Source organism: Hylobates moloch, unplaced genomic scaffold (genome assembly GCF_009828535.3).
Source record: "Hylobates moloch isolate HMO894 unplaced genomic scaffold, HMol_V3 SCAFFOLD_23, whole genome shotgun sequence".
In the NCBI taxonomy this organism is placed as follows: domain Eukaryota; kingdom Metazoa; phylum Chordata; class Mammalia; order Primates; family Hylobatidae; genus Hylobates; species Hylobates moloch.
In genome coordinates, this window is record NW_026652298.1 from 37657971 (window position 1) to 37685870 (window position 27900).

General features: G+C 52.2%; 1 protein-coding gene across 2 annotated transcripts; it reads left to right on the plus strand.

Annotated features, from left to right (window-relative positions):
* Positions 1 to 27889, plus strand: CDIP1 (cell death inducing p53 target 1). Of its 2 annotated transcripts, none has more exons than XM_032144806.2 (6): positions 1 to 112; positions 24553 to 24642; positions 25072 to 25170; positions 25368 to 25523; positions 26149 to 26422; positions 26530 to 27889. In XM_032144806.2, the coding sequence occupies exons 3-6, from the start codon at positions 25086 to 25088 to the stop codon at positions 26639 to 26641; spliced, it is 627 nt and encodes a 208-aa protein (XP_032000697.1). In that variant the 5' UTR covers positions 1 to 112; positions 24553 to 24642; positions 25072 to 25085; the 3' UTR covers positions 26642 to 27889. The 2 variants fall into 2 exon arrangements, with proteins under 2 accessions (XP_032000697.1, XP_032000696.1); XM_032144805.2 differs by lacking the exon at positions 1 to 112 and adding an exon at positions 376 to 484.
* Positions 27890 to 27900: the final 11 nt, after the last annotated feature.

Genomic DNA, 27900 nt, shown 5'->3' on the forward strand with positions numbered 1-27900 from the left:
GCCTCGGCCCTGGTCCAAAGTCTACCCGCCTCCTTGTGACAGAAGTGCGACCGCCAGCTGCTGAGGCGTTCGGTCGTGCTGTTGCGGCCGCTGCCCCAGGGCTGCGGGGACGGTGAGTCGCCTGGACGCATTCGGAGACGGCCTCTCGCGGGAGCCCTCCTCCCCAGGGGAAGGGTCTGGGCGCCGGCTCCCCTCAGGTCGGGGCGTGACCTCGGACCGTGGCGCCCCCTCCCCGCCCCCGCCCGCGGCGCCTGGGCGGTGCATGCCGGGCACCGTAGTCCCCAGCCTCTCAGAGCGCGCTGTGGGGGGCGACCGGGCGGACTACAAGTCCTAGAAGCCTCTGGGCTGTGGGGCGGGCGGTGGGCGGGGGGGCGTTCGTGTGCGCGCAAAGCCCCGCGGGGCTGAGGGTCTTGTCCTGCCGGCGCCTGTCCGGACCCGGGCCCGTCTCCGCGTTCGGCCGGCCTCGGGCACCGGGCTTCTGGAGGTAAAGCGGGGCCGGCGGTTGGGGCGGCATGGCGGGGCCCGTCCTCCCCTCAGGGCGCTGCCGAGACCTAGCGCGGCCCTGGGGATGTCGAAGCCGCTGCGGTGGCGGGGCCCGGGCGGGCGCCCCCCTGTGTGCCGCGGGGTTGTGCGCCCGGAATGGCAGCCTGCTCGCCCGCACGCTTTTCCGTCAGGGAAGGTTGTGGAAATTGCCATCTCCGTCCTGCAGGGCGAGACGGGGAGGGGAGGGGCGGGAGTTGTTTTCTCAAGGAAAGAGGGTCGAGGAGGAGCCCCGTGGCCAAGCCAGCCCCTGCCGAGCCCAAGCCAGCCCCTGCCGAGCCCAAGCCAGCCCCTGCCCAGCCCCGCGGGTGACCTTGGCAGTCCGGGAGCCCAGCAGCGTCCTGCACCCGCGCCCGGCTCGCCGACGTGTGGAGTCGGGATGTGGCGCTCGGCCGCGCATCACCGGCGGAGATGGCGACGGCCTGGCCTAGCTTTGGGCTAGGAGTCGCGTCTTCGAGGACTTTGGCTTAGCGAGTTCCTTGGGGGGCTTCTCAACAGGTGTTAGGTGAGGTGGGGCGAGCCGCTGTGAGTTCCTCCAAAGGTGGGCTCAAGATCTTCTGCGTCAGAACCACCTGGGGCTCTTGGGAAACGGGCAGATTCCTGGGGCCCACTCGAGGTGTTGCGATGCTGTAGTTCCGTCGCGCGGCCCGGGAATCTGCATTTAGTAGGCTCCCCAGATCATTCCCGGGCGCAGCTGTGGCTGAGAACCTGTCGCAGTAAGGAGGATGGTGGGCCCGGGTCAGGGACGTTCCTTAGCGTTTCTGCCAGTTTCTTCTGTATTCTGGGGCCTGATGCTGGGCAGAGCGGTGCGTGGGCAAGTGACTGCTCTCCTGGGTTCTTTGCTGCTTCCCTTGGGGCCGATCTAGGTAGAACTGGGTGGAGGGAGGTGTGCCAGCTCTGCCTTGCCCTCTGCCCTTAATCGGAAAGGTTATGTCCAGTCACTTCCCAGTCTCAGAAGACTCCCGCTCTACACATTCAGTTATGAAAAACGTGAAACATACAAAAGTTGAAGGAATTTTACAGTGAACACCCACAGACCACCACCTAGAATGTAGAGTTAACACTTTATTGTATTTCATCACATATCTGTCCAACCAGCAGTCCCTCTTGTTTTTTGTGTCAGAGTAAGTTGCAGATATCAGTGCCTTTCCCTCCCAAATAAGCATACATATCATTAATTAGAGTCTTAGAATTGTTGTTTATTGGGTTTGACTTTTTTATCTTCTTAATGGTTTTTACCTTAATGGAAGCCCTGGGTATTTAGAAATCCGTCTCTCACCCTTGAGAATTTGAAGGAGTTTGGAGGTTTTCCACAGGATGGGAGAACCAGGGAAGAGCTTTACAGGTTCTCTTACAAGGATTCTTTTATTTATTTAGAGCCAGGGTCTTGCTCTGTGGCCCAGGCTGGAGTGCAGCGGTGCCGTCACGTTTACTGCAGCCTTAAACTCCTGGGCTCCAGCGATCCTCCTGAGTACCTGGAACTACAGGCATGCGCCACCATGCCCAGCTAATTTTTTTTTTTTGTAGAGATGGCGTGTCATTATTTTGCCCAGGTGGTCTCTAACTCCTGGGCTCAAGCGATCCTCTCGCCTGACCCTCCCAAAGTGCTGGGATTACAGGCAGGAGCTACCATGCCCAACTTCTTACAAGGATTTAAGAGCAGCCAGCCATGGTTCTAGATTCACCGTAAGAGCAGAACATTGACTGTGTGATGTAAAGTAACACTTCAGGGAACAAAATTGTTTTGAGAAGGAGCTAACGGAATGCGTCCCAAAGGCCAGCTTGCCCCAGCAGATCACGTTGGCAGTAATTGAAGCTAGTCATCACCTTGCAGCTCCGTGTCGGCTCTTTACACTGCAAGCTTGTCCAGGTTGAACCTACCAGTTAAGTGTGTGTTTTCTAAGGTCTAGGGGAACTGGGGTGTGTAGTGCAATTGAGCTCATGGTGTTGATGGACTAGAGGCCATGGCTTTGAGGCCCTTGGGCCCAGGTACTTTTGTTCCTTAGCCACAAACGCCAGCCCTTCACCCTACTCAGTTGCCTGAGTGGGAGAGAAAAGATAGGCCCTGTGAAAATTTGTCTCCACTTTGAGGAACATGGTTCCAAGGGCAAGGACATGTTTTTACTCATAGGAGGACACAGGGAAATGTGGCAGTTAAAGTTGTGGCATTTTATAGCATGTCACTGTCCTGTAGGTGGAGGCAGTGCTGGTGAGAAGGTGGCAGGCAGGGAGAGCTCTGCAGAGGACCTTGGTGCTCCATGGGGAGGATGGAGAGAGCGAGCCAGGCTGGCAGTGGTGACAGGAGGTTCCCTTTCCCCCACGAGGGGACTTGGAAATAGATTACTCAAAATGGAAATGTGCCCCTTTCTAAGATCCCACAAAAAGTTTCTGTTTCTGTCTCTGCCTAGTCAGGAGTCTCCCAGCCACAGTATCTGTGGGAGGTGGTAGAGGCTGCCTTGCAATACAGTGCAGCAGAGGTGGGGGCGCCTAGTGCCTGGGCCAGAATCTCCCCATGCCCAGAGGGCTGTCCACTCTGGGAGACACTGGTCTGGCAGCTCCTGAACCCGTGGGCCTGATGGCCCCGGTCACCACTTCTCCTACTCTGTGAGTCATCAGGCAGTGGTCCGGTGACAGTGGTGGTGTCCTGGGACCAGGGCTGCCTAGACATGGAGACCTCTGTCACGTTGAAGCTGTGTGACAGACAGGCCTTGCTGGCTGCATCTGTGATAGGTGAAGAACAACACCCAGGCCACAGGAAGGCCTGCATCTGCTGTTAGTGCTGAAGAGATGAAGGGCCCCTGACAGCGGACAAAGCAAAACCAATACAAAGCCTGCAGTGCAGGGTGAGGGGGTCCAGCAGCATTCTGATTCTTTCCTTGAAAGCAGTTGTGATGCATTTTTGGTAATACTGGATCATTTTTCCAGAAAACATTTCTTGTCACCTTTTCAGTGCTCCTGATTTGTGGGTGAGACCTGGCTTGGTCTGTATATTGAGTGATCCAGTACCATCGATTCTTACTGCAAGGAGGTGTAACGGGGGTTCAGTAAACACTGAGGGTCTTCTTGAGATGTAATTATTCAATCAATGCTAGTTAAGTCTGAATTCATATCTAGTCCCAGTGTCTGGGTTTTCCCCCCAAGAAGGAAAAGAGGGCAAGACAGATGGAAGCAGGTAGAGAAGGGTGCGAGAGTTGCCTTGGGAGGGTTTAGGGAGAATTTCAACCCGTATTACTTCAGGAAGAAAGCGAGTTCGGTTGTCACAATTCTGATTAACATGCAGGCCGGGTGCTGTGGCTCACGCCTGTAATCCCAGCACTTTGGGAGGCCGACAGGGGCGGATCACCTGAGGTTGGGAGTTTGAGACCAGCCTGACCAACATGGAGAAACCCCGTCTCTATTAAAAATACAAAATTAGCTGGGCCTGGTGGTGCATGCCTGTAATCCGAGCTACTCTGGAGGCTGAGGCAGGAGAATCACTTGAACCTGGCAGATGGAGGTTGCAGTGAGCCGAGATTGTGCCACTGCACTCCAGCCTGGGTGACAGAGCAAGACTCTATCTCAAAAAACCAAACAAACAAAAACCAAAAAAAAAAAAAAAAAAACATGCAAACAGCGGCCTGACAGGCTGGGGAAGCAGGAGGAAATAGGGTTCTTTGCAGCGTACCGCCCTATGAACATGCGTTGTTCTCACCTGTCAGCCAGGGAGGTGGCAGCACAGTGGGACTTGGCCAGCTGAGGCAGCAGCCAGAGTGTCTAAGTGACTTGCACATGGTTGCCAAATAATGGCAGAGAAGGGCCCATGGCTGGCCCTGAAGTAGCAGGGGTGGCGGGAGAGCAGCTGAGGGAGACGTGGGCTCTCCCAGCCCCATTGTGATCACTGCGTCATGGAGTTGACTGGAATTCAAGAAATGGTGTTTTTTCCTGTCTGGATATTTGGCTATGAACGTAAGTACTTTCCTAAGGAGGCAGTGGAGTCCATCTCGGCTGCGGCTGTGTTCTCAACCTGGGCCTTTGGATTAAGAATGGCACAGGAGGGGCTGGGCGCAGTGGCTCATGCCTGTAATCCCAGCACTTTGGGAGGCTGAGGTGGGTGGATCATTTGAGGTCAGGAGTTCGAGACCAGCCTGGCCAACATGGTGAAACCCCGCCTCTACTAAAAATACAAAAATTAACCAGGTGTGGTGGCAGGTGCCTGTAATCCCAGCTACTCAGGAGGCTGAGGCAGGATAATTGCTTGAACTCGGGGGTTGGGGGTTGCAGCGAGCCGAGATCGCACCACTGGACTCCAGCCTGGGCAACAGAGTGAGACTCTGTTTCAAAACAAACAAAAAAGAATGGCACAGGAGGTCCACTTAGGTTAACCCCAAACCCGTGCACTCATTTCTTCAACGCATATGGACCAGGCGCCAAGCAGGGCCCAACAATACAAGTGGGAGAGTCCCAGGATTCTTGAGGGGAGATAAGACAAGGGACAGAGAATCCCCTGGCAGCAGAATCCTCAGGAAAGCCCAGGTTTGCAGGGAAGTGGGGTGTGGGCGTGTTTGGAGGCCAGGGAAAGAGTACAGGGGTGGGCTTGGGAAGGGTTGGGGGATGAGATAGTTTGGAGGAGTGTGAGTTAAGATCCGGTAGGGTCGTGGTAGATCCAAGTCTAGACTCTTCCCTGTCACCCTTGACTGTTAGATGAGATAGTGGATCTGAGGGCCTTTGAACCATGGAGTTAGTAGGACTTGCTGACTGGTCATGGTTTAAGGGGACGAGAAAGGTCTGGAGCACCTCTCAGCCATCCAGTTTGGCAGTGGGAGTGAAGTGAACAGAAGGGTCTGCTGGCTGGAGAGCAGAGTTCCTGCCTGGAGCAGCAGCCAAGCTGCAGCCTATCCACCCACTCACCCATGTTTCACAGGCTGCCTGGTACCTTGGAGAAACTGGCCCCAAGGCCTGACCCTGCCCTCCAGGAGCTATGGGGCTGACTGGGAGATGGCCCTGATCACAACTTTCTAATTCTGCATGTTATGAATGACTCTATTGCCCTAGACCCAGAATTCCCTGCCCACCTCCCTGCAGGGCTGTGAAGACCCTGACAGGCCTCACCTTTTCTCTGCTGGAGCACCTGCTGTCACAGAGGTGACAGCTCCTGCTGGCCTTGCCTGTGTATTTTTTTATAAGTTCTTCTCAGCCGGGCGCAGTGGCTCACGCCTGTAATCCCAGCACTTTGGGAGGCCGAGGCGGGCGGATTACCTGAGGTCAGGAGTTCGAGATCAGCCTGGGCAACACGGTGAAACCCCATCTCTACTAAAAATACAAAATTAGCTGGGCGTGGTGACACATGCCTGTAATCCCAGCTACTCGGGAGGCTGAGGCAGGAGAATCGCTTGAACCTGGGAGGCGGAGGATGCGGTGAGCCGAGATTGTGCCATTGCACTCCAGCCTGGGCAACAAGAGTAAATCTCCGTCTCACCAAAAGAAAAAAAAATAAGTTCTTCTCAAGTGTTACTTGTCTTGCCAGGTGCATCGGCAGCTCCCTGAGGGCAGGGACCATGAGGTGAGTGACCTCCATGGAGGGTCTGATGAGTCTTTTCAAACAGGTAGTCACTTAAACAAAAGAGAGAGGAACTTGGATGGTGATGGCTTTGCTGAGTGAAACGGCCTCATCCTTGAACCTGAAGAGTCCTGCCCTGTTCAGGGGAGAAGGCCTCAAGTGAGCACTTCACAGGTCTCAGATTCCCCAGGCATTTTGTGTCACCTGACCTCAGGCCTTAGTTTCTGCCCCCAGCATGGTCAAGCTCAGGTTCTGTGGTGTGTGTTTAGCTGCTTTGCAGGGAGAGCGGCCACACCATCACACATTTCTCTGTGGCCCCAGTAAAATTGGCCAAAAAGGAACTATACCTGCTGGAGGTGGTGGCCGAGTGCTCTCAGGCTCCCCAGCTCTAGGAGCCACCTACTTGATGTCAGAACTTTGGAGGACTGGATTAGCACGGCAGGTGAGTGCAGAAAATGGAGAATCGCGGGGCGACATGATTTCCCAAGCTCTCTGCAAGCCTCTTGGCTTTTCAGGGTAAAAGTGGGCATCCTGCTGTGGCCAGAGGACCTGGCTCACCCGTCCTCCAACACAGGGAGTGTTCCCTGCTCAGTGGAGCTGTCCCTGGTGAGAACTGCAGCCTTGCGGCAACCCCTTGTTCTTCCTCCTTCCGTGCCACGGTTTGTTCTGTGCCAGGCCCGATGTTTTATTTCTGTATTTTATGCCCTCAACCCCCCACTGAAGGTGCCTGCCATTAAGACAGACGTTGATCTGCCATCTTCAGTGCCTAGGAAATGCCTCACACATAGTGTGTGGTCCATACTTATTGGATGAATAAAATGATACACCATGCCTGCATTTCAGCCGTCTCATCTTCCTAAGAGCCAAGACGCAGGGACCGTGGTCTGCATGTGTTCCGTCGTTCCCTGAGTGTTGGGGGTGCTGTTTTACATGCTGTGTTGAATTCTTCAGTACACATTCAGTGGGTTAGGTTCTAAAGTCAACTAGCAGAGCAAAGACCTCATTAGTCAAACTGTCCTCTAAAGTCCTTGAATTGCCTATTAGCTCAGAGGCACTCCCCCTGCCAGAGGCCCAGCGGGGCCTGAGGAAACAGCACGTTCTGTGTCCCATTTCCCTCCCCAGGGAAAGCAGGGGACTGGGCAGCACCGCTTCAGCTTTTTGTCCTGGGTACCATGAATTCTATGTAAACGGAATGCATGTGATGGAATTGCACTGTGAGCTGCACCGTGTGAAGCACTTTATTGGGAGTGTGAGATCCCACTCAAGTGTATTTTGAAAACCGTTTCTGGAGAATGTCTGAGAAAAGAAACAGGGCTGACAGTGATGTGGAAGGAGAGAGTCAGGACAGCTGAGGTCCTGTCTTGGCTCTGTCATCTCCAGGCAGCTGGGGTGCCTGGGGCAGCCACTTCTCTCCTTGGAGACCGCTCCCCAGGCTGTGCCACCGCTTGTTTGCCCACCATCATCTCCAGCACTTCACAGGGCACCTGTCTTCCATGGGTGCTTAGTAAACATTTAAGACAGAAATGAATGGCAGTTTAGACTTGGACTCAGTCATCTCTGATGGCCTTTCAACCTCCAAAAGGTGTTCTCTGGCCAGGCGCAGACACTCACGCCTGTAATCCTAGCACTTTGGGAGGCTGAGGCAGAAGAATCACTTGAGGCCAGGAGTTTGAGACCATGGCGAACATGGTGAAACCCCGTCTCTAAAAATACAAAAAAAAGACTGGGCACAGTGGCTCACACCTGTAATCCCAGCACTTTGGGAGGCCGAGGTAGGCGGATCATGAGGTCAGGAGATCGAGACCATCCTGGCTAACACGGTGAAACCCCATCTCTACTAAAAATACAAAAAACTAGCCGGGCGTGGTGGCAGGCGCCTGTAGTCCCAGCTACTTGGGAGGCTGAGGCACGAGAATTGTGTGAACCTGGGAGGTGGAGGTTGCAGTGAGCCAAGATCATGCCACTGCACTCCAGCCTGGTCTCTGATGTTTGAGTCATAGAGAAATATATACATGGCCATGCATATGGCAATCCCAATCATGACGTGAGCTCCTGTTTTCCCAAGCTTTCGGAATAAGTCTTCTGTCCCAGCCAGCATGAGTGAACTCAGGGCCAGATGTTGACTTAGAGTTACAGGAACTTAGGCAAAAACTGCAGTTACTTTTGTACCAACCTAATAAACTTCTGTATACTATTTCTTTCTTTTTTTTTTTTTTTTTTGAGGCAGAGTCTTGCTTTGTTGCCCAGGTGGAGTTCAGTGGTGCACTCATAGTTCACTGCAGCTTTGAACTCCTGGTCTCAAGCGATCCTCCTGCCTTGACTTCCCAAAGTGCTGAGATTACAGTCCTGAGCCACAGTGCCTGGCCTACTATATACTATTTCTTTTTTGTTTTGTTTTTGAGATGGAGTCACGCTCTGTCACCCAGGCTGGTGTGTACTGGCGCAATCTCGGCTCACCACGACCTCCACCTCCTGGGTTCAAGCGATTCTCCTGCCTCAGCCTCCCGAGTAGCTGGGATTACAGGCATGGGCCACCATACCCGGCTAATTTTGTATTTTTAGTAGAAATGGGGTTTCTCCATGTTGGCCAAGCTGGTTTCGAACTCCCGACCTCAAGTGATCCGCCCGCCTCAGCCGCCCAAAGTGCTGGGATTACAGGCGTAAGCCACCGCACCCAGCCTATGTACTATTTCATATAATGCAGTGTAAACTACTAATTCAGTTTGTTTCACACCCAACCGGTATAAGTGAATTCTTAGGGTCAGATGCCAACTAAGAGTGATAGAAACTCAGTTAAATTTCTGTATGCTATATACTGTTGCATTTAATGTAGTGTAAAATACAAATGAGATTCCCACTCTCAGTTCCTAGAGCGCTTTCTTCACCCAGCAGAAATGTCTTCAAAATAATTGAAAGAATGCCCTGTAACATGAGAGATGTAAATGTCGCAGGGGTGAGCCACTCTCCTCACTGTTCTGAGGGAAAATTGCTGGAGGAGGAGCTTTTGTGTATAGGTATGTATGGTGACTGACACATTAGGAGGAAGAAAGCCTAGAGGTTTGCTTTTCCACATTCCACCCCGACCCACGCAATAGGGGGACTCAGGCAAGGCCTGGCTGCGGGCAGAGCCCAGCTCCCTGGCTAAGGAGGGCCAGGAGACATTTGTGTCTGAATTAAGACTCTTCCACCTGGGTGGCCGTGAGTGGCCACATGTCTTTACTGCACTTAACGGCCTGGTGCTTTTTTGTCGATTGCAATGGTGTGTCTTGATCTCACCCAACAGACAGCTGGTTGAATAGAGTCAACCCAAGACTGTCCATTTTGTGTCTGCTCAGTACAGGCAGACGGAAGGATTTTTTTTTAAGGGGTCCATTTTGAGCGCTTAAGTGATGGTTCTTTAGGTTCATGCTGTTTCTAAAATTAGTCAGCCCTGTAGTTACCAAGCCCTGCCTGTGGGACAGGTGCAGATGACTTGTTTTTTCACTTGTGGTTGAGCTGTGTCTGTTTCTTTCTTTTTGCTCTGCATTTCCCCTCTTGTCTCTGCTTCCTTCATTTTCTCTGCCAGCAGGAGAACATGCAAGAACAAGCTCTTGAGCAGCGTTCTGCCTGGGAGGTAGTTCAGAGTCCTGACGAGATCACTGGGCGAGTTGGGAGGCCGGGGCTGTGTCCTCAGCATGGGCTCCATCACTCTCGTTTTTATTATGCATCCAATGGGGGACTTTCTTAGCAGCCCTCCTTGGTCACGTGACCTCCTGCTGGGTCTCCTGGCAGGGTCTCCTAGGCTAGCACGACTTTGAGGTCTTTACATTCCAACTTTACAGATCTAAACTTTCCATTTGCCTGGAGTACTGGGAGGTGATCTGGCAGAACTGACTCATTTGACCAAACTCATGGGAGACCTACGGGCATAAGGGGCTGGCTTCGGAGAGGAGGCCACTAGCAGTCCAGGCCTCTGGCTTGCTCTGCAGAGCGTTTTCTCCTGTAGGTGAAATCAGATTATAGTCTGAGGTGTGTTTCTGCATTGAAGAGGAGTATATGTATTTTTTTGAGATGGAGTTTCGCTCTTGTCACCCAGGCTGGAGTACAATGATGCGATCTCAGCTTACTGCAACCTCTGCCTCCTGGGTTCAAGTAATTCTCTTGCCTCAGCCTCCCAAGTAGCTGGAATTACAGGCATGCACCACCATGCCTGGCTAATTTTTGTATTTTTAGTAGAGATGAGGTTTCACCGTGTTGGCCAGGCTGGTCTCAAACTCCTGACCTCAGGTGATCTGCCTGCCTCTCAGCCTCCCAAAGTGCTAGGATTACAGCTGTGAGCCATCGCAGCCAGCCTTTTTTTTTTAGACAGGGTTCCCCACTGTTGTCCATGCTAGAGTGCAGTGGTGCAATCATGGCTTACTTCAGCCTCCACCTCCTGGGTTAAGTGTTCCTCCCTCTTCAGCCCCCCAAGTAGCTGGGATTATGGGCGTGAGCCACTGTGTCTGACAATGAGCATTTTGAGGAAGGAGTCATGTAAAGGTGCTGCCCACCATTAAAAAACTAGAAACTCCACATCAATAGAAAGTTTCTGTATGTGTACTTACATATAAACAAATCCCCTAAACTCTTACTGCCCAGAAAAACTGTTAATATGTGGTATGGCTGAGTGCAGTGGCTCATGCCTGTAATCCCAGCTCTTAGAGAGGCAGAGGCGGGAGGACAGCTTGAGCTCAGAAGTTCGAGACCTGCCTGGGCAATATATCAAGACCCTGTTCTCCACAAAAAGGAAAAAACAAAGACAAAAAAATGTGTTATGTATGTAAATACATCTAAAGAAGAATCACACCATGTTACTGCTTTTTTATTCTTCACTCACTGCTATATCAAAACCATTTTTCTATGTCAATAAAAATCTATATCATGGGCTGGGCACAGTGGCTCATGCTTGTAATCCCAGCACTTTGGGAGGCCAAGGCGGGCAAAATCACCAGAGGTCAGGAGTTCGACACCAGCCTGGCCAACATGGTGAATCCACATCTCTAGTAAAATACAAAAATTAGCCAGGCGTAGTGCTGGGTATGTGTAACCCTTGTTATTCAGGAGGCTGAGGCAGGAGAATTACTTGAACCCGGGAGGCAGAGGTCGCAGTGAGCCGAGACTGCACCATTGCATTCCAGCCTGGGCAACAAGAGGGAGACTCCATCTCAAAAAACAAAAACAAAACTATATCATTTTTTGGGGGCTGAATGCAGTTACATTATATAGCTAATCACATGCATGTAACCAGTTCCATTTTCTTGAACATCAAGACAGTGGTGCATATAAACATCTTTGCCTGCGAATCTGTGTTCACACGTCCATTTACCTCTAGAACGAATACCTTGAAGTGGAATTGAGTCCGTAAGAGTGTACAGGTAGCAAGGCTGTCCAGAAAAGTTGTACCAATCTACTATGCTGTGCCCCGTGCCGTGGACGGAGTGTCAGCAAGTGAGAGTGGTTTGCCAGGAGGTTTGACTAAAATTCAGCATGATATACATTGCATAGTAATTGTCATCATCCTAGTTCCTAGAGGCCTTAGTACTTTTAGGTTTAGAACCATTCTTTGAGTCCTCTCTGCCTTTTGATTTTGCTTCTGCTTAAGAGCAACAGTGTCACTGGGCATGGTGGCACATGCCTGTAATCCCAGCACTTTGGGAGGCCGAGGCAGGTGGATCACAAGATCATGAGATCGAGACCACCCTGGCTAACACGGTGAAACCCCATCTCTACTAAAAATACAAAAAATTAGCCAGGTGTGGTGGCGGGCGCCTGTAGTCCCAGCTACTTGGGAGGCTGAGGCAGGAGAATGGTGTGAACCCAGGAGGCGGAGCTTGCAGTGAGCTGAGATCCCACCACTGCACTCCAGCCTGGGTGACAGTGCAAGACTCCATCTAAAAAAAAAAAAAAAAAGCAACAGTGTCTTCTTTTTTCTTTTGTACTTCCTCTCTCAGGCTCCTGTGGCAGGCCGAGTGGTGTGCTCTTCACCCATGGCCTCTCCCGTGCCTCATCACAATTCTTGATAAGGGGCTGCTCCTACCGCCATATCACAGATGAAAAAAAATCTGAGACTGGAGAGTCAGGTGGCAGGGCAGGGTAGTGGGTGTGGGGCCTGATACCTGTGCCCCACTCGTGCAAGATTCTGCCCCTGCAGCTCTGCCTGCGACACAGGGCTCGTGCTTCTGTTGGAGGGCGCAGTGGTGTTTGGGGCCATGGGGTTGGGCTGATACCTTTTTTATTTTATTTTTATTTTTATTTATTTATTTATTTTTTTTTGAGATGGAGTCTCGCTCTGTTGCCCTGGCTGGAGTGCATGGCGCGATCTCAGCTCACTGCAAGCTCCGCCTCCCGGGTTTGCGCCGTTCTCCTGCCTCAGCCTCCTGAGTAGCTGGGACTACAGGCGCCCGCCGCCATGCCTGGCTAATTTTTTTGTATTTTTAGTAGAGACAGGGTTTCACCATGTTAGCCAGGATGGCCTCAATCTCCTGACCTGTGATCTGCCTGCCTTGGCCTCCCAAAGTGCTGGGATTACACGTGTGAGCCACCGTGCCCGGCTACTTTTTATATTTTGAAACAGAGTCTCAGACTGTTGCCTGGGCTGGAGTGCGATGGTGTGAGCTCGGCTCACTGCAACCTCCGCCTCCCTGGTTCAAGTAATTCTCCTGCCTCAGCCTCCCAAGTAGCTGGGATTACAGGCGCACGCCATCATGCCCAGCTAATTTGTGTATTTTTAGTACAGACAGAGTTTTACCATGTTGGCCAGCCTGGTCTTGAACTTCTGACCTCGTGATCCGCCCACCTCTGCCTCCCAAAGTGCCATAATTACAGGCATGATCCACTGTGCCTGGCCAGGCTGGTGTCTTATCTCCGCTGAGACTCATCATGATAGAGGGGGAACATGTAGGGTTGGGTGGGAGGAGAGCCAGCAGATGGGAAAACCAGATCTGTTTTCTGGTCCTTTCTGTGACTTAGGTTGAGCTTGTTTTGAAGTGTTTAGAATTCCCAAGGCATCAGATACACCCATGTTCAAGTGTAAAAATAAATAAATGGTTCATAGGCACCCGAGATGTTATCTGAGGGAGGGACTGTCTCGTCCTGCCTCCATCAGGACAATGGGAAATGGGCCATGTTCAGGATTTCCCAGGCCTGCCTGTGCTAGAACTTGGCAGTCGAGGACAACGATCCCAGAGAAGGGGACACATTGGCAACCTCCCTTAGTCTTGGGAGGGCTCAGCCTCACTAGAGGCTGCTCTGCAACTGAGTGGACCTTTGTGGAGGGCCTCCTCTTTCCTGCTCATGACCCAGCGTTGGGAATAAGATCCCTCTGGTCAGCTGCTGAAAGGCCACAGGGAATCCTGGCCTGGTCCCACATGGACTGGGGTGGCTGGATTAGCCCCAGGTTTGGGTAGGGCATGGTGGAGAGAGGAGTGGAGAGGGTTTGGGGCCCAGGAGCAGTCTCACAGCAGGGGCTCCCTTTTGAGCACCTCCTCACTTGGAGCACTTCCTTCGTGTCCCTGTGCTGGGCACCTGCATCCAAACAGTGCACGCTCTATTAACGTTCACTGCACGCCATCGTCCTCCTCAGCTCCTCCTTGAGCCAGTGGTCATGCTGAAATGAGTGCTGGAGTTGCAGAAGAATGTGTCCTTGCTCCAAGGCAACCAGCTGTACTTCCCTCGGGGCCTGTTTTAACTACGGAAGCATCTGCTTCAGCCTTCCCGCCAGGGAGTATTCCCCATGCCTTGGCCTCTGTACTGGCTGAGGCTGTGTTGTGTGACCTAAAGAAAGCCGTGATCCTTTTGATCATGGATCACTTGAAGAGAACTTGTGTTCCTTCAGGCCTAAGGAACTGTAGAGATATATTTTTGTGGTGGAGGGGGGTTGGAGTCTCACTCTGTCACCCAGGCTAGAGTGCATTGGTGTGACGTAGCTCATTGTAGCCTAGAATCCCTGGGCTAGAACAATCCTCCTGCCTCAGCCTCCCAAGTAGCTGGGACCACAGGCGTCTATCACCATACCTGGCTAATTTTTTTTTTTTTTTTTGGTAGAGATGGGATCTTGTTACGTTGCCCAGGCTGGTCTTGAACGCCTAGCTTTAAGCAATCCTCCCACCTTGGCCTCCAAAGTGCTGGGATTACAGGTGTGAGCCACTGCACCTGTCTATGCTGTATATTTGTAATGACACTTGTTAATACTTAACCTGAAATTAATTTACCAATAATTAACCAGTAAAACAAGTTTTATCACTCATGTGGAAGATGTGGGAGGTGGTCAGTTTGTTGCTGGTGTGGTGTCCCATGGCTGTCCTAGGCACTGGCCTCCATCCCAAGGTTCTCATGGTGAAGCACAGCTACTGGAGCCATGGCATCCATCTTCCAGGTGGCAGATGAGAGGAAGGCAGGAAAGATGAAGGGCCTGGCTCTGGGCTGAGTCGGCTTGCCCTGAGTGCCTTCTTATGGTCTGGACACTTCTGCTTACAGCTCATCAGCCAGAGCTTTGTCACTCTAAGAAAGCTCAGGGACCCTCTTGGTTGATAGACTTGCCCTGAGTGAAAGTGGAGGTCTGTATTCAAGAATGGGAGAGAGTGGATTTGGGTGCAGCTGGCAGTCTCCACTCTGTACTTCATTAGGCGGAACATTGCTGTTTGAGATCTTGTTTTTCTGCCTTCTTCCTTTGCAGTGTGATGCGGAGGAATACAGCACAGCTCTGTATGGGTGGTGTTATCTGCGTAGTCATTCATGGAAGGCGTCTTCAGCAATACAGCCTGGACATTTACATGTGGGGTTTTGTTCAACCTTCCAAGAACCTCATTTTCCACGTGGGAAAACTGAGGCTCAGAGAGGTTGAGGAATTTATCTAGGGCTGCAGATCACCAGCGGCGAGGCAGGGTCCCAGGGAGACCTGTGCTCTCCCAATATTCTATTGACAGTCAAGCAAAGAAGGCCACTGTCTTTGTTCCCAAGTGCCACAGTGCAACAAGGCTGAATGGTGCCGGAGGTCTCCTGGGGAAGCCTAAAGCCTGAGAATGGCCTGGGACACTGCCCAGCTGGCCTTGTCATCCTTGTCCTAGAGATCTGGGGTATTTGAGCTCTGGAACAACCCCTGTGGCCGGGTCGCTGTGAGGGCCCCAGGCTGCCATCTGGCCACCCTCAGGGGCACAGCCCTCCTTCCTTAGGCCTTGCGTACTCACTGTTCCCTCTGCTGTCCCCATGCCTCCCTTTGCCTGCTGGTCTCATTAACTCTTCCGCCACCTCCTCCCAGGCTTGCTTGAAGAGATGGTGTTAGAGCTTCAGAACAGCGATCTTGCTGTCCTTCTATTGTGCTCTGGACTTTCTCGACACCACTGGTCACAGATGTAATTGTGTTTGTGGTTTTTTGGCGAGGGGGGGTGATTATTTAATGCTCGTCCTCTTCACTTGACTGTAAGCTTCTGGAAGGCAGGGATGTGTCTTTTTTTTTTTTTTTTTTTTTCCTTTGAGATGGAGTCTCGCTCTGTCGCCAGGTTAGAGTGCAGTGGCGCGATCTTGGCTCACTGCAACCTCCGCCTCCCGGGTTCAAGCGATTCTCCTACGTGAGCCTCCCAAGCAGCTGGGATTACAGGCACGTGCCACCACGCCCAGCTAATTTTTGTATTTTTAGTAGAGATGGGGTTTCACCATGTTGGCCAGGATGGTCTCGATCTCTGGACCTCGTAATCTGCCCTCCTCAGCCTCCCAAAGTGCTGGGATTACAGGTGTGAGCCACTGCGCCCAGCCAGGGACATGTCTTTAATCCCCAGCCTGTATCTGGCACGGAGGATGTGCTGAGTAACTATCAGAAGGAAGCACCATCCCCCGCCCTCCCCTTAGAGGGCCTCTGTTACGTGGTCACCTCACAGAGTGTGCTTCAGCCCAGCCCTGGGGTGCTTGGGAGAAAAGGCGGAACAGCTACGTGGTACTGTGCAGGGAGTCAGCGGCCATCCCTTGCAAGTAACAGTCCCCCTCCTAATGACCCTCACGCTGCATGGCCTGTTGCAGTGGTTCAGTAAGTTTTTATATCCATGCCTCACTTAATTCTCACACCGCCTTCCAGGGTGGGTTTGAACTAATCTGTGTGTTGGATGGAGATATCACAGGATGGAAAGGCCTAGTGTGGGCCAAGCCTCCCTGGAAGGGTCCCCTTCAGGCCTGCACCCTTGGTGGAGATTCTGTGCTCTCCTTTTCCCGCTGCCCTGTCCCTGCAGGGTGCTGCTGTCTGGACTGAGAGCATCTTCCCTGAGGCCCACATCAGCTCCTGCTTGCTTCTGGCTCGCTTCTTGCTTTGGCCTTTTCCTCCAGACCTGGTTTGGGCCTTGCCATTCTCTTTTCAGACCCAAGAAGCACAGAGAGTGTTTGTCTTTTACCTCAGCTGTACCCCTCGTGGAGCAGTGGGCGCCGCCTTTATTCAGCACATGGAAGCTGCAGGCGAGGCAGAAAGCGGCCTTTCAGTTTTCCCAGCAAAGCAGAAAGCCCTGTTCCTGGCTGGGTGCCTGGGACCTGCCTCCTGGGGACAGAGGAGCCCCTCTGAGGCCAGCTGGCGTCCCGATGCCATGGCTGCCACGTGGGTAAGCACCTCCTGGGGATGCAGCGCCAAGCCAGCCCAGCCCTGAGAAATGTGTCTGGGCAGCGGCTGCTGCAGAGCCCCTGCCACCAGGGTCTTTCGGTGGAGCATCCTTCCAGGGGCATTGCCAACCTTGGGCACTCCCAGGCAGGCCCTTGGCATTTCCACAGCCCACCAGGAGAGATGGCCCTTGGAGGACTGCTAGTGTCTCTGCCTTCTCAAAGGATTGTCTCGGGTTCCCGTGGAACAGGTGGCCCAGCTGAGCTGTGCTGTGAGGGAATGCTGCTGAGCTGAGCTTAGGGCAGGGTTTTGATTGCAAGTCCCTCCAGAATCCTGTAGAGGCATCCCCTTGTACTCATATTAGTGAACGTGCACCCGGATCCCTCATTGGGAATCAGAAGCCACCCCATGGCAGAGGCGTCAGTACCTGTTGTTTTCCTCCCTGTTGGAAGTTGCCTAATAAAGCATAATAATAGCAGGTTCCATTTATTTAGCGTCTTTGTGTGCTAGGCCCAGCGTTCCTGCTGCAGGCATTTCACACACACTGTCTCTCTTCAACCTCACTGTCACCCTGAGAGGTAGGCATGATCGTCTCTGTTTACAGAGGAAGAAACCGAGGCTCAGCTCGCTCAGCTGGAAAGTGGTGGGTCTGGGGGTCTGGGTTTGAACTAACCTGATGCAGAGCCACCCCCCCTTTTTTTTTTTAAATATTGATGACGTCTTGCCATGTCGCCCAGGCTGGTTTCGAACTCCTGGGCTCAAGTAATCCTCCTGTCTCGGCCTCCCAGAGTGCTGGAATTACGGGCCTGAGCCACCACACCTGGCCCAGAGCCCATGTTCTTGACCGCTTGCTTCATTTAAAGCCTTCCACGGGGTGGCAAGCACATCCCTGGGGTGGGGCCTTGCCAGAACAACAAACTCAGGGCCTCCCCAGGAGCGACTCCAAGACTTGCAGGCCACTCTTGATCCTTCTGGTTGTGAAGCCCTGTCCCAGCCCTGCACTTGGCTGATACGCACCCCTTAACTCCTAGTGGGGGTTCCTCTAGCACAGCAGTTCTTGAAATGTGATCTGCAGTCTCCTGGGGGCTTCCTGAGACCACTCGGGAGGCTGAGGATCAGAAGTGTTTTAATAATAATACGGCCATGATTTGTCACCGTGCCTCTTTGTTTGTGATGGCTTTCACACTGATGGTGTAGGAGCAGTGGGGAAAGAAGCTGTGGGGCCTGCACTGACTCAAGACGGGCACCACACTGTGCTGGTCTTGTTGTAATTGAGTCTTCACCACCACACACACAGTACACACACACACATGCCAGTGTTGCATCAGAAAAAGCAGTAAAATCACCTTTATTAAGTCCTGACCCATGAGTCCACATGTTTTCACACATGAAGTATGTCAAATGGAGTTTGATGCTGTCGTGAGGAAAAGCACACGTGCATTCATTTGAAGTGTGGGCTGAACTAGCTGCCCTTTTCATGGACTCCAGCTTCACTTGAAGAACAACTGGCACACACTGTGGTTATTCAGATTTGGATATTTAGCATATGCTTTCTTGAAAATGAGCATAGTGAACTTGCTACTTCAAGGGAAACAACTGACGTTTTATTTTTGTATATGTTGCTGTTTCTGTATTTGTTAGTGCTTTGTTGCCAGTGATGAAATTCAAGCTTTCAAATGATGATTAGCATAACAATATTTAGTGACTTTAATGATGACATTGGTGGTGACACCAGCAATGTGATTTTAAAAAATATATATTGTTCAATGAGATGTGTCAGCATTGGTAGATCTGCATTACAGGAACCAGTATTTTCAGGTGACCAACACATGATGTTAAGAAATCATGTCTGTGTAAAAGACCCATTCCAAATGCAAGGTACACCAATGACTTCTATGTAACACATTAGAAAAAAATCATTGTTAAGGCTTCCAATTCCTGTGCAGCTAACCCTTAAGAAACTACCACTTGTCGGTCAGGCGCGGTGGCTCACACCTGTAATCCCAGCACTTTGGGAGGCCGAGGCGGGCAGATCATGAGGTCAAGAGATTGAGACAATCCTGGTCAGCATGGTGAAACCCCATCTCTATTAAAAATACAAAAATTAGGCCGGGCGCGGTGGCTCACGCTTGTAATCCCAGCACTTTGGGAGGCCGAGGCGAACGACCATGGTGAAACCCCTCTACTAAAAAACAAAAAATTACCGGCTGGTGGTGGGCACCTGTATCCCACTACCCGGAGAGACTGAGGCAGGAACAAAAATTAGCCAGGCGGCACGCCTGTAGTCCCAGCTCCTCGGGAGGCTGAGGCAGGAGAATCGCTTGAAACCAGGAGGCGGAGGTTGCAGTGAGCCAAGATCGTGCCACTGCACTCCAGCCTGGTGATAGAGCGAGCCTCTGTCTAAAAAAAAAAAAAAAAAAAACACAAAAAAACCTACCACTTGTCAAGTCTTGATGTAGTATTAGTCCATTGTGCTTCTCTAACAGAATACCTGAGACTGAGACTGGGTCATTTATAGAGAAGAGGAATTTATCTCCTTACAGTTCTGGAGGCTGGTGTCTTAGTCTATCTGTGTTGCTCTAAATTACCTGAGGCTGAGTAATTTATAAAGAAAAGAGAGTATTTGGCTCCTGGTTCTGCAAGCTTTACAGGATGGCATGGTGCCAACATCTGCTTCTGTTAAGGGCCTCAGGCCGCTTCCATTCATGGTGGAAGGCACAGGGGGGTCTCTGTGTGCAGAGATCACATGGCGAGAGAGGGGGCGAGAAAGGGAGGGGAAGCGCTGGGCTCTTTCTGATAACGAGCTAGGATGGAGGGACTAACAGAGTGAGAAGTTACTCACTTCTCCCCCACCCCAGGGAGGGCGTTTATCTATTCATGAGGAATCCACCTCCCACGTCCCAAACACCTCCCATTAAGCCCCACCGTCAGTCACCCACAGTCACCAAAACTGTGGTGGCTGGGAAGTCCAGGATCAAGGCACTGCCAGCATCTGGCAAGGGCCTTCTTGCTGTGTCATCCCATGGTGGAAGGGCCGTGGGGAGATGCACCCACAAAAGACTAGCTAATCCTCTTATAAGGAATCCGCTCCCAAGATAATGATTTATAGCCAGTCTGTCAGAAGCGCAGGTCGCAAGCTAGGAATTGCGATTGACATCAGAAGTGGGGGGCAGTCATGGGACTGAGCCCTCAACCTGTGGGATCTGACACAGTAGCATAAGACTTGAATGCGACTAGAAGACGTCCAGCTGGTGTCCGCTGCAGAACTGACTGCTTGCTTGTTATTGGGGAGAAACCCCCAAATGTTTTGCCACAGAAGTCTTTTCTGTTGATTGTTATGGTGTGAAAGCAGAGGAGAAACAGGTTTTTTCTCCACACCTTCACATGCCACAGAACCCAGAGGGTGTGGAGGGGTAGACTTTGCAGAGGTCTCTGGTCTCCCAGAGGAGTGACTTACTATTAAGTTTATGATTGAACTTGTAAAGATTTTCAAACAGGCACCTATTTTGTTTACAATTTATAAATCCAAGATTTAAAGCAAGAAGGCCAAGAAGCCTCTCTTGGATTTGTCAGGGCTGCAGGTTGACTTCAGTGGGCTCCCCAGACCCCCCAAGTCTCCCCTTCCTCCTCTGTTGGGAACTGGGCAGATCCCCAGGTCTCCCAGCCCCCTCCCTCACCAGCACCTTCCCACAGCAGAGGTGCTGGGGCTGCATTTTCAGATCAGACATATTCCATTTTGTAGCTTAATTTGAACAGTACTCATTTTATTGGAAAACTATTTTGCTTTTGATCGTGTGATTGAAAGATTATTCTTGTAGTTTTTATTACACCCTACACAACATGGTTTTGTGGGAATGCGTTTGATTTTATATTGGAAGGCACTGGGAGAATGGGTGTTTGAATTTGGGAAATCTTCATGAGCTATTTCCCAGATACCTCTCCTTGGTAGAGAAGGATCTGCCCTGCAGTCTCTGCTGGGGTTCAGGAAGACAGCAGGAGGATGCATGTGGATATGGAGGGGTGAGAGGGAGCAGTGAGTAGCAGGCATGGCCCTAGGTGGGGAAGACACGGAGGAGCAACAGGGCCCTACAGCCCCCGGTAAGGGGCAAAGAGAAGGTGGGCTCTGGTGTGGCCAGCGAGCTGGAGTGGAAGCCAGCCCTGTGCAGGTCCGAACGCTTCCCCGTGGCCTGCATTGTCTGTACCCAGGTTGGGTGGACACCAAAGGAGGGCTTTGCCCTGTGCGCTTGCACCCGATCATCATGGGCAAAGCTGTATGTGGAATTCCAGAAATAGAATTTTTGAGCTCTAAGAGACCATAGGATTATATCTGTTGACTTTGATGAAAAGATGGGCCAGAGAAAGGCAACACCTGCATTCTCAGAGATGGGGTGTGTGTGCACACGTGCGTGTGTGTGTGCTCCGTGCAAGGGACCCAGGCTGGGATCTGCAGGTGCTTAAGTGACTCACCAAGCACAGTGCAGCTTATTTTCCTGGTCTGCTCAGAGCATCCCAGGGCCTGGACCGTTCCCTGGTGAGCAAGACCCCTGCAGACCACATTGTTGGGCCACTGGTGGATGGTGGTGCCACCCAGAGGTGCCAGGGAGCATTTTCTGGGAGTCTGGGAGTTTGTAGCAGGGGCTGGCACTTATTCCGACTCAACATATTGGAGCAGTTTTCCAGACGCAGGTAAAGCCCCATGAAAGGCTGCCCTCTTCTCCCCTGCAGGAGGACACCTGGCGGGCTAGGAGCAGCCTGGGCAAGGGACCCCAGGACCAGCTCCAAGAGGCACTGCCGCTACTCTCTGTTGTTCTTTTTTTTTTTTTTTTTTTGAGACAGGGTCTCGCACTGTTGCCCAGGCTAGAGTGCAGTGGCCTGATCATGGCTCACTGTATTCTCTGAGTCTTGGGCTCAGGTGATCCTCCTGCCTCAGCCTCCCCAGTAGCTGGGACTACAGGCATACACTATCATGCCTAATTTAAAATTTTTTCTTTTGTAGAGACAAGAGTCTTGCCATGTTGACCATGCTGGTTTCGAACTCCTGGCCTCAGTTCATTTTCCAGCTTCAGTCTCCCGAAGTGCTGAGATTACAGGAATAAGTCCCTGCACCTGGCCACTGCTCCCTGTTCTTAACCCTGTGCCATTGGAATTCACTCTGCGGGCAGGAGGGTGGGAGAGTCATGCCGGGGTCCTAGACTTATGCCCCGCCCCATCCTTTTCTGGGCCTCCATGTCCTCCGTGGATAATAAGGCAACTCAGAAGAGTGTGTAATTTCTGAACACTTGGAAAGATGTTCTGTCTCCTGATTGCCAAAGAAATGCATATAAAAATAAGTGTCATTTTAATATTAAAATTAATAACTGGCACTATAAATTGGCATCCTTTCAAAAAGGCATAAAATGCTCATGTCCTTTGACCTAGTCATCTCACTCTGACAAGCTTAGCCTGAGGAAATAATCTAACAAAAGGGAAAGAGCGGTGGACAGAGGTGTTCTCTTGTATTTCATGAAAGCAGCAAGTAGGGCCTTGCCTAAATGCCTTAATAGGGTTTGGTCAAGTATGCCCATTTTGTGGAATATTAATATCAGTGGTCACGGAGTCTTGTAAGATGGAATATGTGTGACACAGCATTAAAAGGATTTACCAGCCTGGCCAATGTGGTGAAATCCTGTCTCTACTAAAAAAATACAAAAATCAGCCAAGCAAGGTGGCGTGTGCTTGTAGTCTCAGCTACTTGGGAGAGGCTGAGGCAGGAGAATCGCTGGGACCCGGGAGGCAGAGGTCGCAGTGAGCCAGGATTGCGCCACTGCACTCCAGCCTGGGCAACAGAGCGCGACTCTGTCTCAAAAAAAAAAAAAAAAAAAAAAAAAGGATTTAAAACTGTCAGGACAGCAACTATATTTTTATATAGTATGGGCTGGGCGCAGTTGCTCCTGCCAGTAATCCCAACACTTTAGGAGGCCGAGGCAGGAGGATTGTTTGAGGCCAGGAGTTCGAGACCAGCCTGGGCAACATAGTGAGACCCCCGTCTCTACAAAACAAAACCAAAAGGTACAGGTGCCTGTGCATACAGACCAGCAGGGACATGTGGAGACGGGCTGCAGTAGGACTAATTTTCTTTTCCCTCATTTTTTAAAAAAATAAGTTTTATTGACTAATTTATGTGCCATTCAATTCACCCATTTAAAGTGTACAATTCAGTGGTTTTTAGTATAGTCACAGAATTGTTCAACTGTTGCCACAATCGGTTTCAGAGCATCTTCATTACCCCAGAAGGAGATTCCACGTTCCCCATTTCCCCCTCTCCCCCAGATCTAAACAGCTACTAATGTACTTTGTTTCTATGGGTTTGCCTACTGGGGACATTTCATATAAGTGAAATCATACAGTATGTGGCCTTTTGTGTCTGGCTTCTCTCACCAAGCATGTTTTCAGGGTTCATGCTGTAGGGTGTCAGTGCTTCCTTCCTTTTCATAGCCGAATCGTCTTCCATTGTCTGGGCAGCCTACGGTTTTGTTTATCCACTTTGTTGATGGACATTTGGGTTGTTTCCACTTTTTGGCTATTATGATTCATGCTGCTGTGAACATTTGTGTACAAATTTCTGTGTAGACAGGTTTTCATTTCTCTTGGGCAGATAACTAGGGGTGGAATTGCTGGGTCATCTGGTAACTCTAGGTTTAACCTTTTGAGGAACTGCCAGACTGTTCCTCAAAAGGGGAACAGGGGCTGGCAGTTCCTCAAAAGACTGGCAGGGGCTGTCCCCCACCAGCAGTGTATGAGGGTTCCAGTTTCTCTACATAATGCCTATTACTGACTTTTTAAATTTTAGCCATCTAGTAGATAGGAAATGGTCTCCTTGTGGTTTTGGTTTTCATTTCCCTTATGAAAAGACGCTCAGTAGTTTTTCATGTGCTTTTGGCAATTTGTCTTTTAAGAAGTCTTTGTTCAAATCCTTTTAAAAATTGGGTTGTCTTTCTGTTATTAAGTTGAGTTCTTTGTATTTCTTAATACAAGTCCTTTATCAGATCTATGAATTATAAAATGTGATGGTGTCCTTTGAAGCACAAGAGTTTTTCTGATGACATCCACTCTAAGTTTTTTTTCTTTTGTTGCTTTGCTTTTGGTGTCATATCTAAGAAACCGCTGCCTAATCGAAGGTCGTAAAGATTGATGCCTGCATTTTCTTCTAACAGCTTTTTGATCCCTTTCAGTTTTCAAACTGCCATGGTACTTTATAGTTGAACCCAAGAGCTTGGACTTGGTTCCTCTGGCCCTGCCCCTGATTTGTTCAACTTTATATTCAAACTTATGTGCCCTCCATCCCCTGCAGGTGCTGGGCTCTCTGGGAAACACTCCTCTCCCTGTATTTTTTGTTCCACTGAAACTGATTTTTGTCTCATTGTTTTACTTTTAGCTAAGGTAACTGAACCCCACTTCCCAAGTCCTTTATGATGCTAAGTAACAGCAAAAGCTTCCCACCTTTCTGAGCTGTGCTCAGAGTTTGGTGACAGAAATGAGGGAAAAGATTTCACTTGACTCTTCTTCCCCCTGACCCCTGCCTCAACAAACAAACCAGAAGGGCACAGGCCAGAGCACAGCTTGCCTGGCAGTCCTCATGCATGGGAGCTCAGGCTTGGTGGGAGGGGATGCAGAGGGCCCAGCCGTGGCCCTTGGGTGCCAACAGTCTTGGGGGAGGGAGGAAGCAGACTTCTGATGGGACCGAGGAATGGAGGGGTGGTCGGGTGTGTGGATGGCACAGAGTGACAGCCAGGGAGAAGGCTGATGTGGGAAGGGGAGGAACTGTGTGGTATGCCCAGGCCCCTGGGCCTGGCTTGGCAGCCCTTGCTCCCTGCTGAGGGCCCTGCCTTTCCTTCCACTGAAACAGCTCCTGGAGCCCTGCCTGTTCCCTGTCCTTCCAGGCCAGCAGCTGAAGGAGCCTCACCTGCCTCCCTTCTCTGAGTAGCAAGGATTTGAGGTAAGAAATCCCCCAGAATCCCCATTCCCAGTCCAGCGTCTGGCAGAGATCAGTCCAGTGTCTCCTCTGACTGCCTTAGTGCCTGCTAAACGTTTGGGGAGGGGAGAGCTCGGTGCCAAACTGCTCTCTTGTGGGGCAAGTGCTGAGTTAGGCTCCCTGGGGGACTTTACCTCACTGGGCCCTGCTTACTGGGTTCTGTCCTTGCCCTCCAGCTTCGAAACAGGGAAGAGCAGGTGACTGCTGAGAGGTGAGTATGGTGGCTCTGGGCTAGGTGGCCCTGGGGAAGGTGGAGGATCCCCAGTGCCTGGAGGCAGCCCCTTCTGAGGATGCTCACACGCCTTGTGCAGCATCTGAGCCACCCCCCAGGGCTGAAGGAGAGGAACCTGGCTGGGAGCTTAGTTCATGTCTGGGTTTTCCCTCCATGTCCAGGAGAAGCAGTGAAGATGTCCAACGAGCCTCCCCCTCCTTATCCTGGGGGCCCCACAGCCCCACTTCTGGAAGAGAAAAGTGGAGCCCCACCTACTCCAGGTAGGGGGTCACTACTCCTGAGGCTCCTCCCTGTTGCAGCCCCCTGCCCCCATGGCATGGTTGGGACTCTCTAAGTGGTGATGCCCACTCCAGGGTTACCCCTGGGCCCCATCTGTGTCCCAAAACAGTGGCCTCTGGTCCAACTCATCGTGCAGAGACTCCAGCTCAGTCTCCTCTTTCTGCCTCTCTCTGTCCAGGCCGTTCCTCCCCAGCCGTGATGCAGCCCCCTCCAGGCATGCCACTGCCCCCTGCGGACATTGGCCCCCCACCCTATGAGCCGCCGGGTCACCCAATGCCCCAGCCTGGCTTCATCCCCCCACACATGAGTGCAGATGGCGCCTACATGCCTCCGGGTGAGTGGGAAAGGGATCTGAGGGGAGCATGGGGAACTCCTGGCTGCTGTCTGGCCTGTGCTGGCTGTCCTTAGTACAGGTGGGCATCTGCTGTAGGGCAGGGACTCCAACACGCCCAACCAGCCCTGGCCTAGGTTTCAGGCTGTGTGTGGACAGGGACTGTGGACGTGGGAAGGTGGGACTCTTAGTCAGGCTGCTCGGGCAGGGCTGGTCCTTGGCAAACTAGGACCTGACATGGGTGGGGAGGGGCGCCCTGTGTGCAGGAGAGGGGTGGGTGACCCGCAAGGCTTTCCCTCCCTTGGTCATGGGCTTGAGACTGAGTGCCCTGTCCTTCCATGCTGGAGACAGAGGAGCAGAGGGACCGGGCCATGTGCCTGGCTCTCTGCGACATCTGTCATGGTCCCCAAGGGGTGGGGACCAGGAAGGGCTGGGAGAATGTGGCCCCACTTGACTTAGGGCCCCAGCTGTAAGGCCTCCCACTGGCCCGTTAGGAGGGCGGTAGGAAGTGTGAGGCCTAGCCTTGCACGCTGGGCGCTGTGGACCGTGGGGGCTTTGCGCTGATCTCTTTGTCTGGGGCAGGTGGCAGGCCAGTGACCTCTCGCCTCCATCTTCTGTGCCATTCCAGGTTTCTACCCACCTCCAGGCCCCCACCCACCCATGGGCTACTACCCCCCAGGGCCCTACACGCCAGGGCCCTACCCTGGCCCTGGGGGCCACACAGCCACAGTCCTGGTCCCTTCAGGAGCTGCCACCACGGTGACAGTGCTGCAGGGAGAGATCTTTGAGGGAGCACCTGTGCAGACGGTGTGTCCCCACTGCCAGCAAGCCATCACCACCAAGATCTCCTACGAGATTGGCTTGATGAATTTTGTGCTGGGTTTCTTCTGTTGCTTCATGGGGTAGGTGGTATGGGCACTGGTAGGGTGGGGGCTGCACCAGGGCCAACTGGCTGCCTCTGCCTCCCCTGCAGCAGGCCTCAGCCTGTTCTTCCCTGTCTCTGATTCAGATGTGATCTGGGCTGCTGCCTGATCCCCTGCCTCATCAATGACTTCAAGGATGTGACGCACACATGCCCCAGCTGCAAAGCCTACATCTACACGTACAAGCGCCTGTGCTAACGGAGCTGGGACTCGGGACTTCCCCGCCTGTCAGTCTGGCCCCCTGTGCTTTGCTCCCTGCGCTCAGTGGTCACTTTCCCACTCCCACTTGGGGCTGGGAGCTGTGCCACCATCCCCTAGAAGTCCTGTCCTCTTCGACCTGCCCTGCCCTGAGCAACTGACTCTTCTGGCAAAAATTCTGCTGGGATTTAAGGCCAAGGGTCAGTGGGTGGCAGGGGGCTGGCACTGAGCTTGTGTGTTGTTGGTCTGCTTGGTGTGTGTGATCAGGAAGATAAGCTGGGAGGGGTCTCCTGCTGGGGTCCTGATTCCTCTATTTCCAAACAAGGTACAGATTCAGTCCAGAGTCTTTGCCCCTGGGACCAAAAGCAGCCAGAGCAGTAGCCAGTTAGTTCCCCAGGCCTGTGGCCACAGTTGTTTCTGACCTGCTGGGCCGAGAATGGGTAAGTTGTCTGGAGTCAGGTGGACCCACGTAGCACAGGGTCACGAAGCCTGGGTTTGTTTCTGGGTACTTTGCGTCTCTGGGGTGCTAGAGGTGGGGCATGGTGGCTGGAAGTAAAACTGCCAACTCTGGCCCTCAGAACTCTCAGGTATAGAAACCCAGGGTGTCTAATACCCTGTCCCAGTGCCCGAGAGCTGCCTGGTGTCAGGTAGAGAGGACAGTGTACCTGGGTGAGAGATCAGACCCTGGTAGCTAAGAAGGAACTTGTCCCTTTGAATCAGTGTGCAGACCCCCTTTCAGGCCATGCCTCTGTGAACTCTGTATTGCTGGGGCCGGAAGGAGCCCCTGAGCCTAGCCCCTTCCCGTCTGCCCTGTGTCCTCACTGCGTGTGGGTATGACTTCTGCCCAGTGGCTGGTGTGTCCCAGCTGGGCAAGACATGGCAGAGGGTCCCCCTTGTGGGTGCGCTTGGATGTGCAGAGCCTTCTCCATGGGTTTCCTTCCCTGTAAGTGCCGGGCCCCTTGCCCCGGCTGACAGGCTGTTGCTGTACCTGCTCACACCTGCTCCTGCAGGCCCACTGGGCTAGGGACGAGGAAGGAGCAGCCACAAGTGTAGAACTGCCTTGGTGGACACCAGCCTCATCCTTTCTTTTTTTCCTGAATGGTTTGTGAACTTGCTCACCTGGACTGCTGTATCCTGCCACTGTCCTTCCTGGTCTCGCACTGCCACTGCATGGCCTCCTGTCACTGTGAATCGTGGCCCAGTCTCAGTTTGTAGTTTCTCATTAAATTGGCCCTTTCACTCCCCTGCCCTGGGCCTCT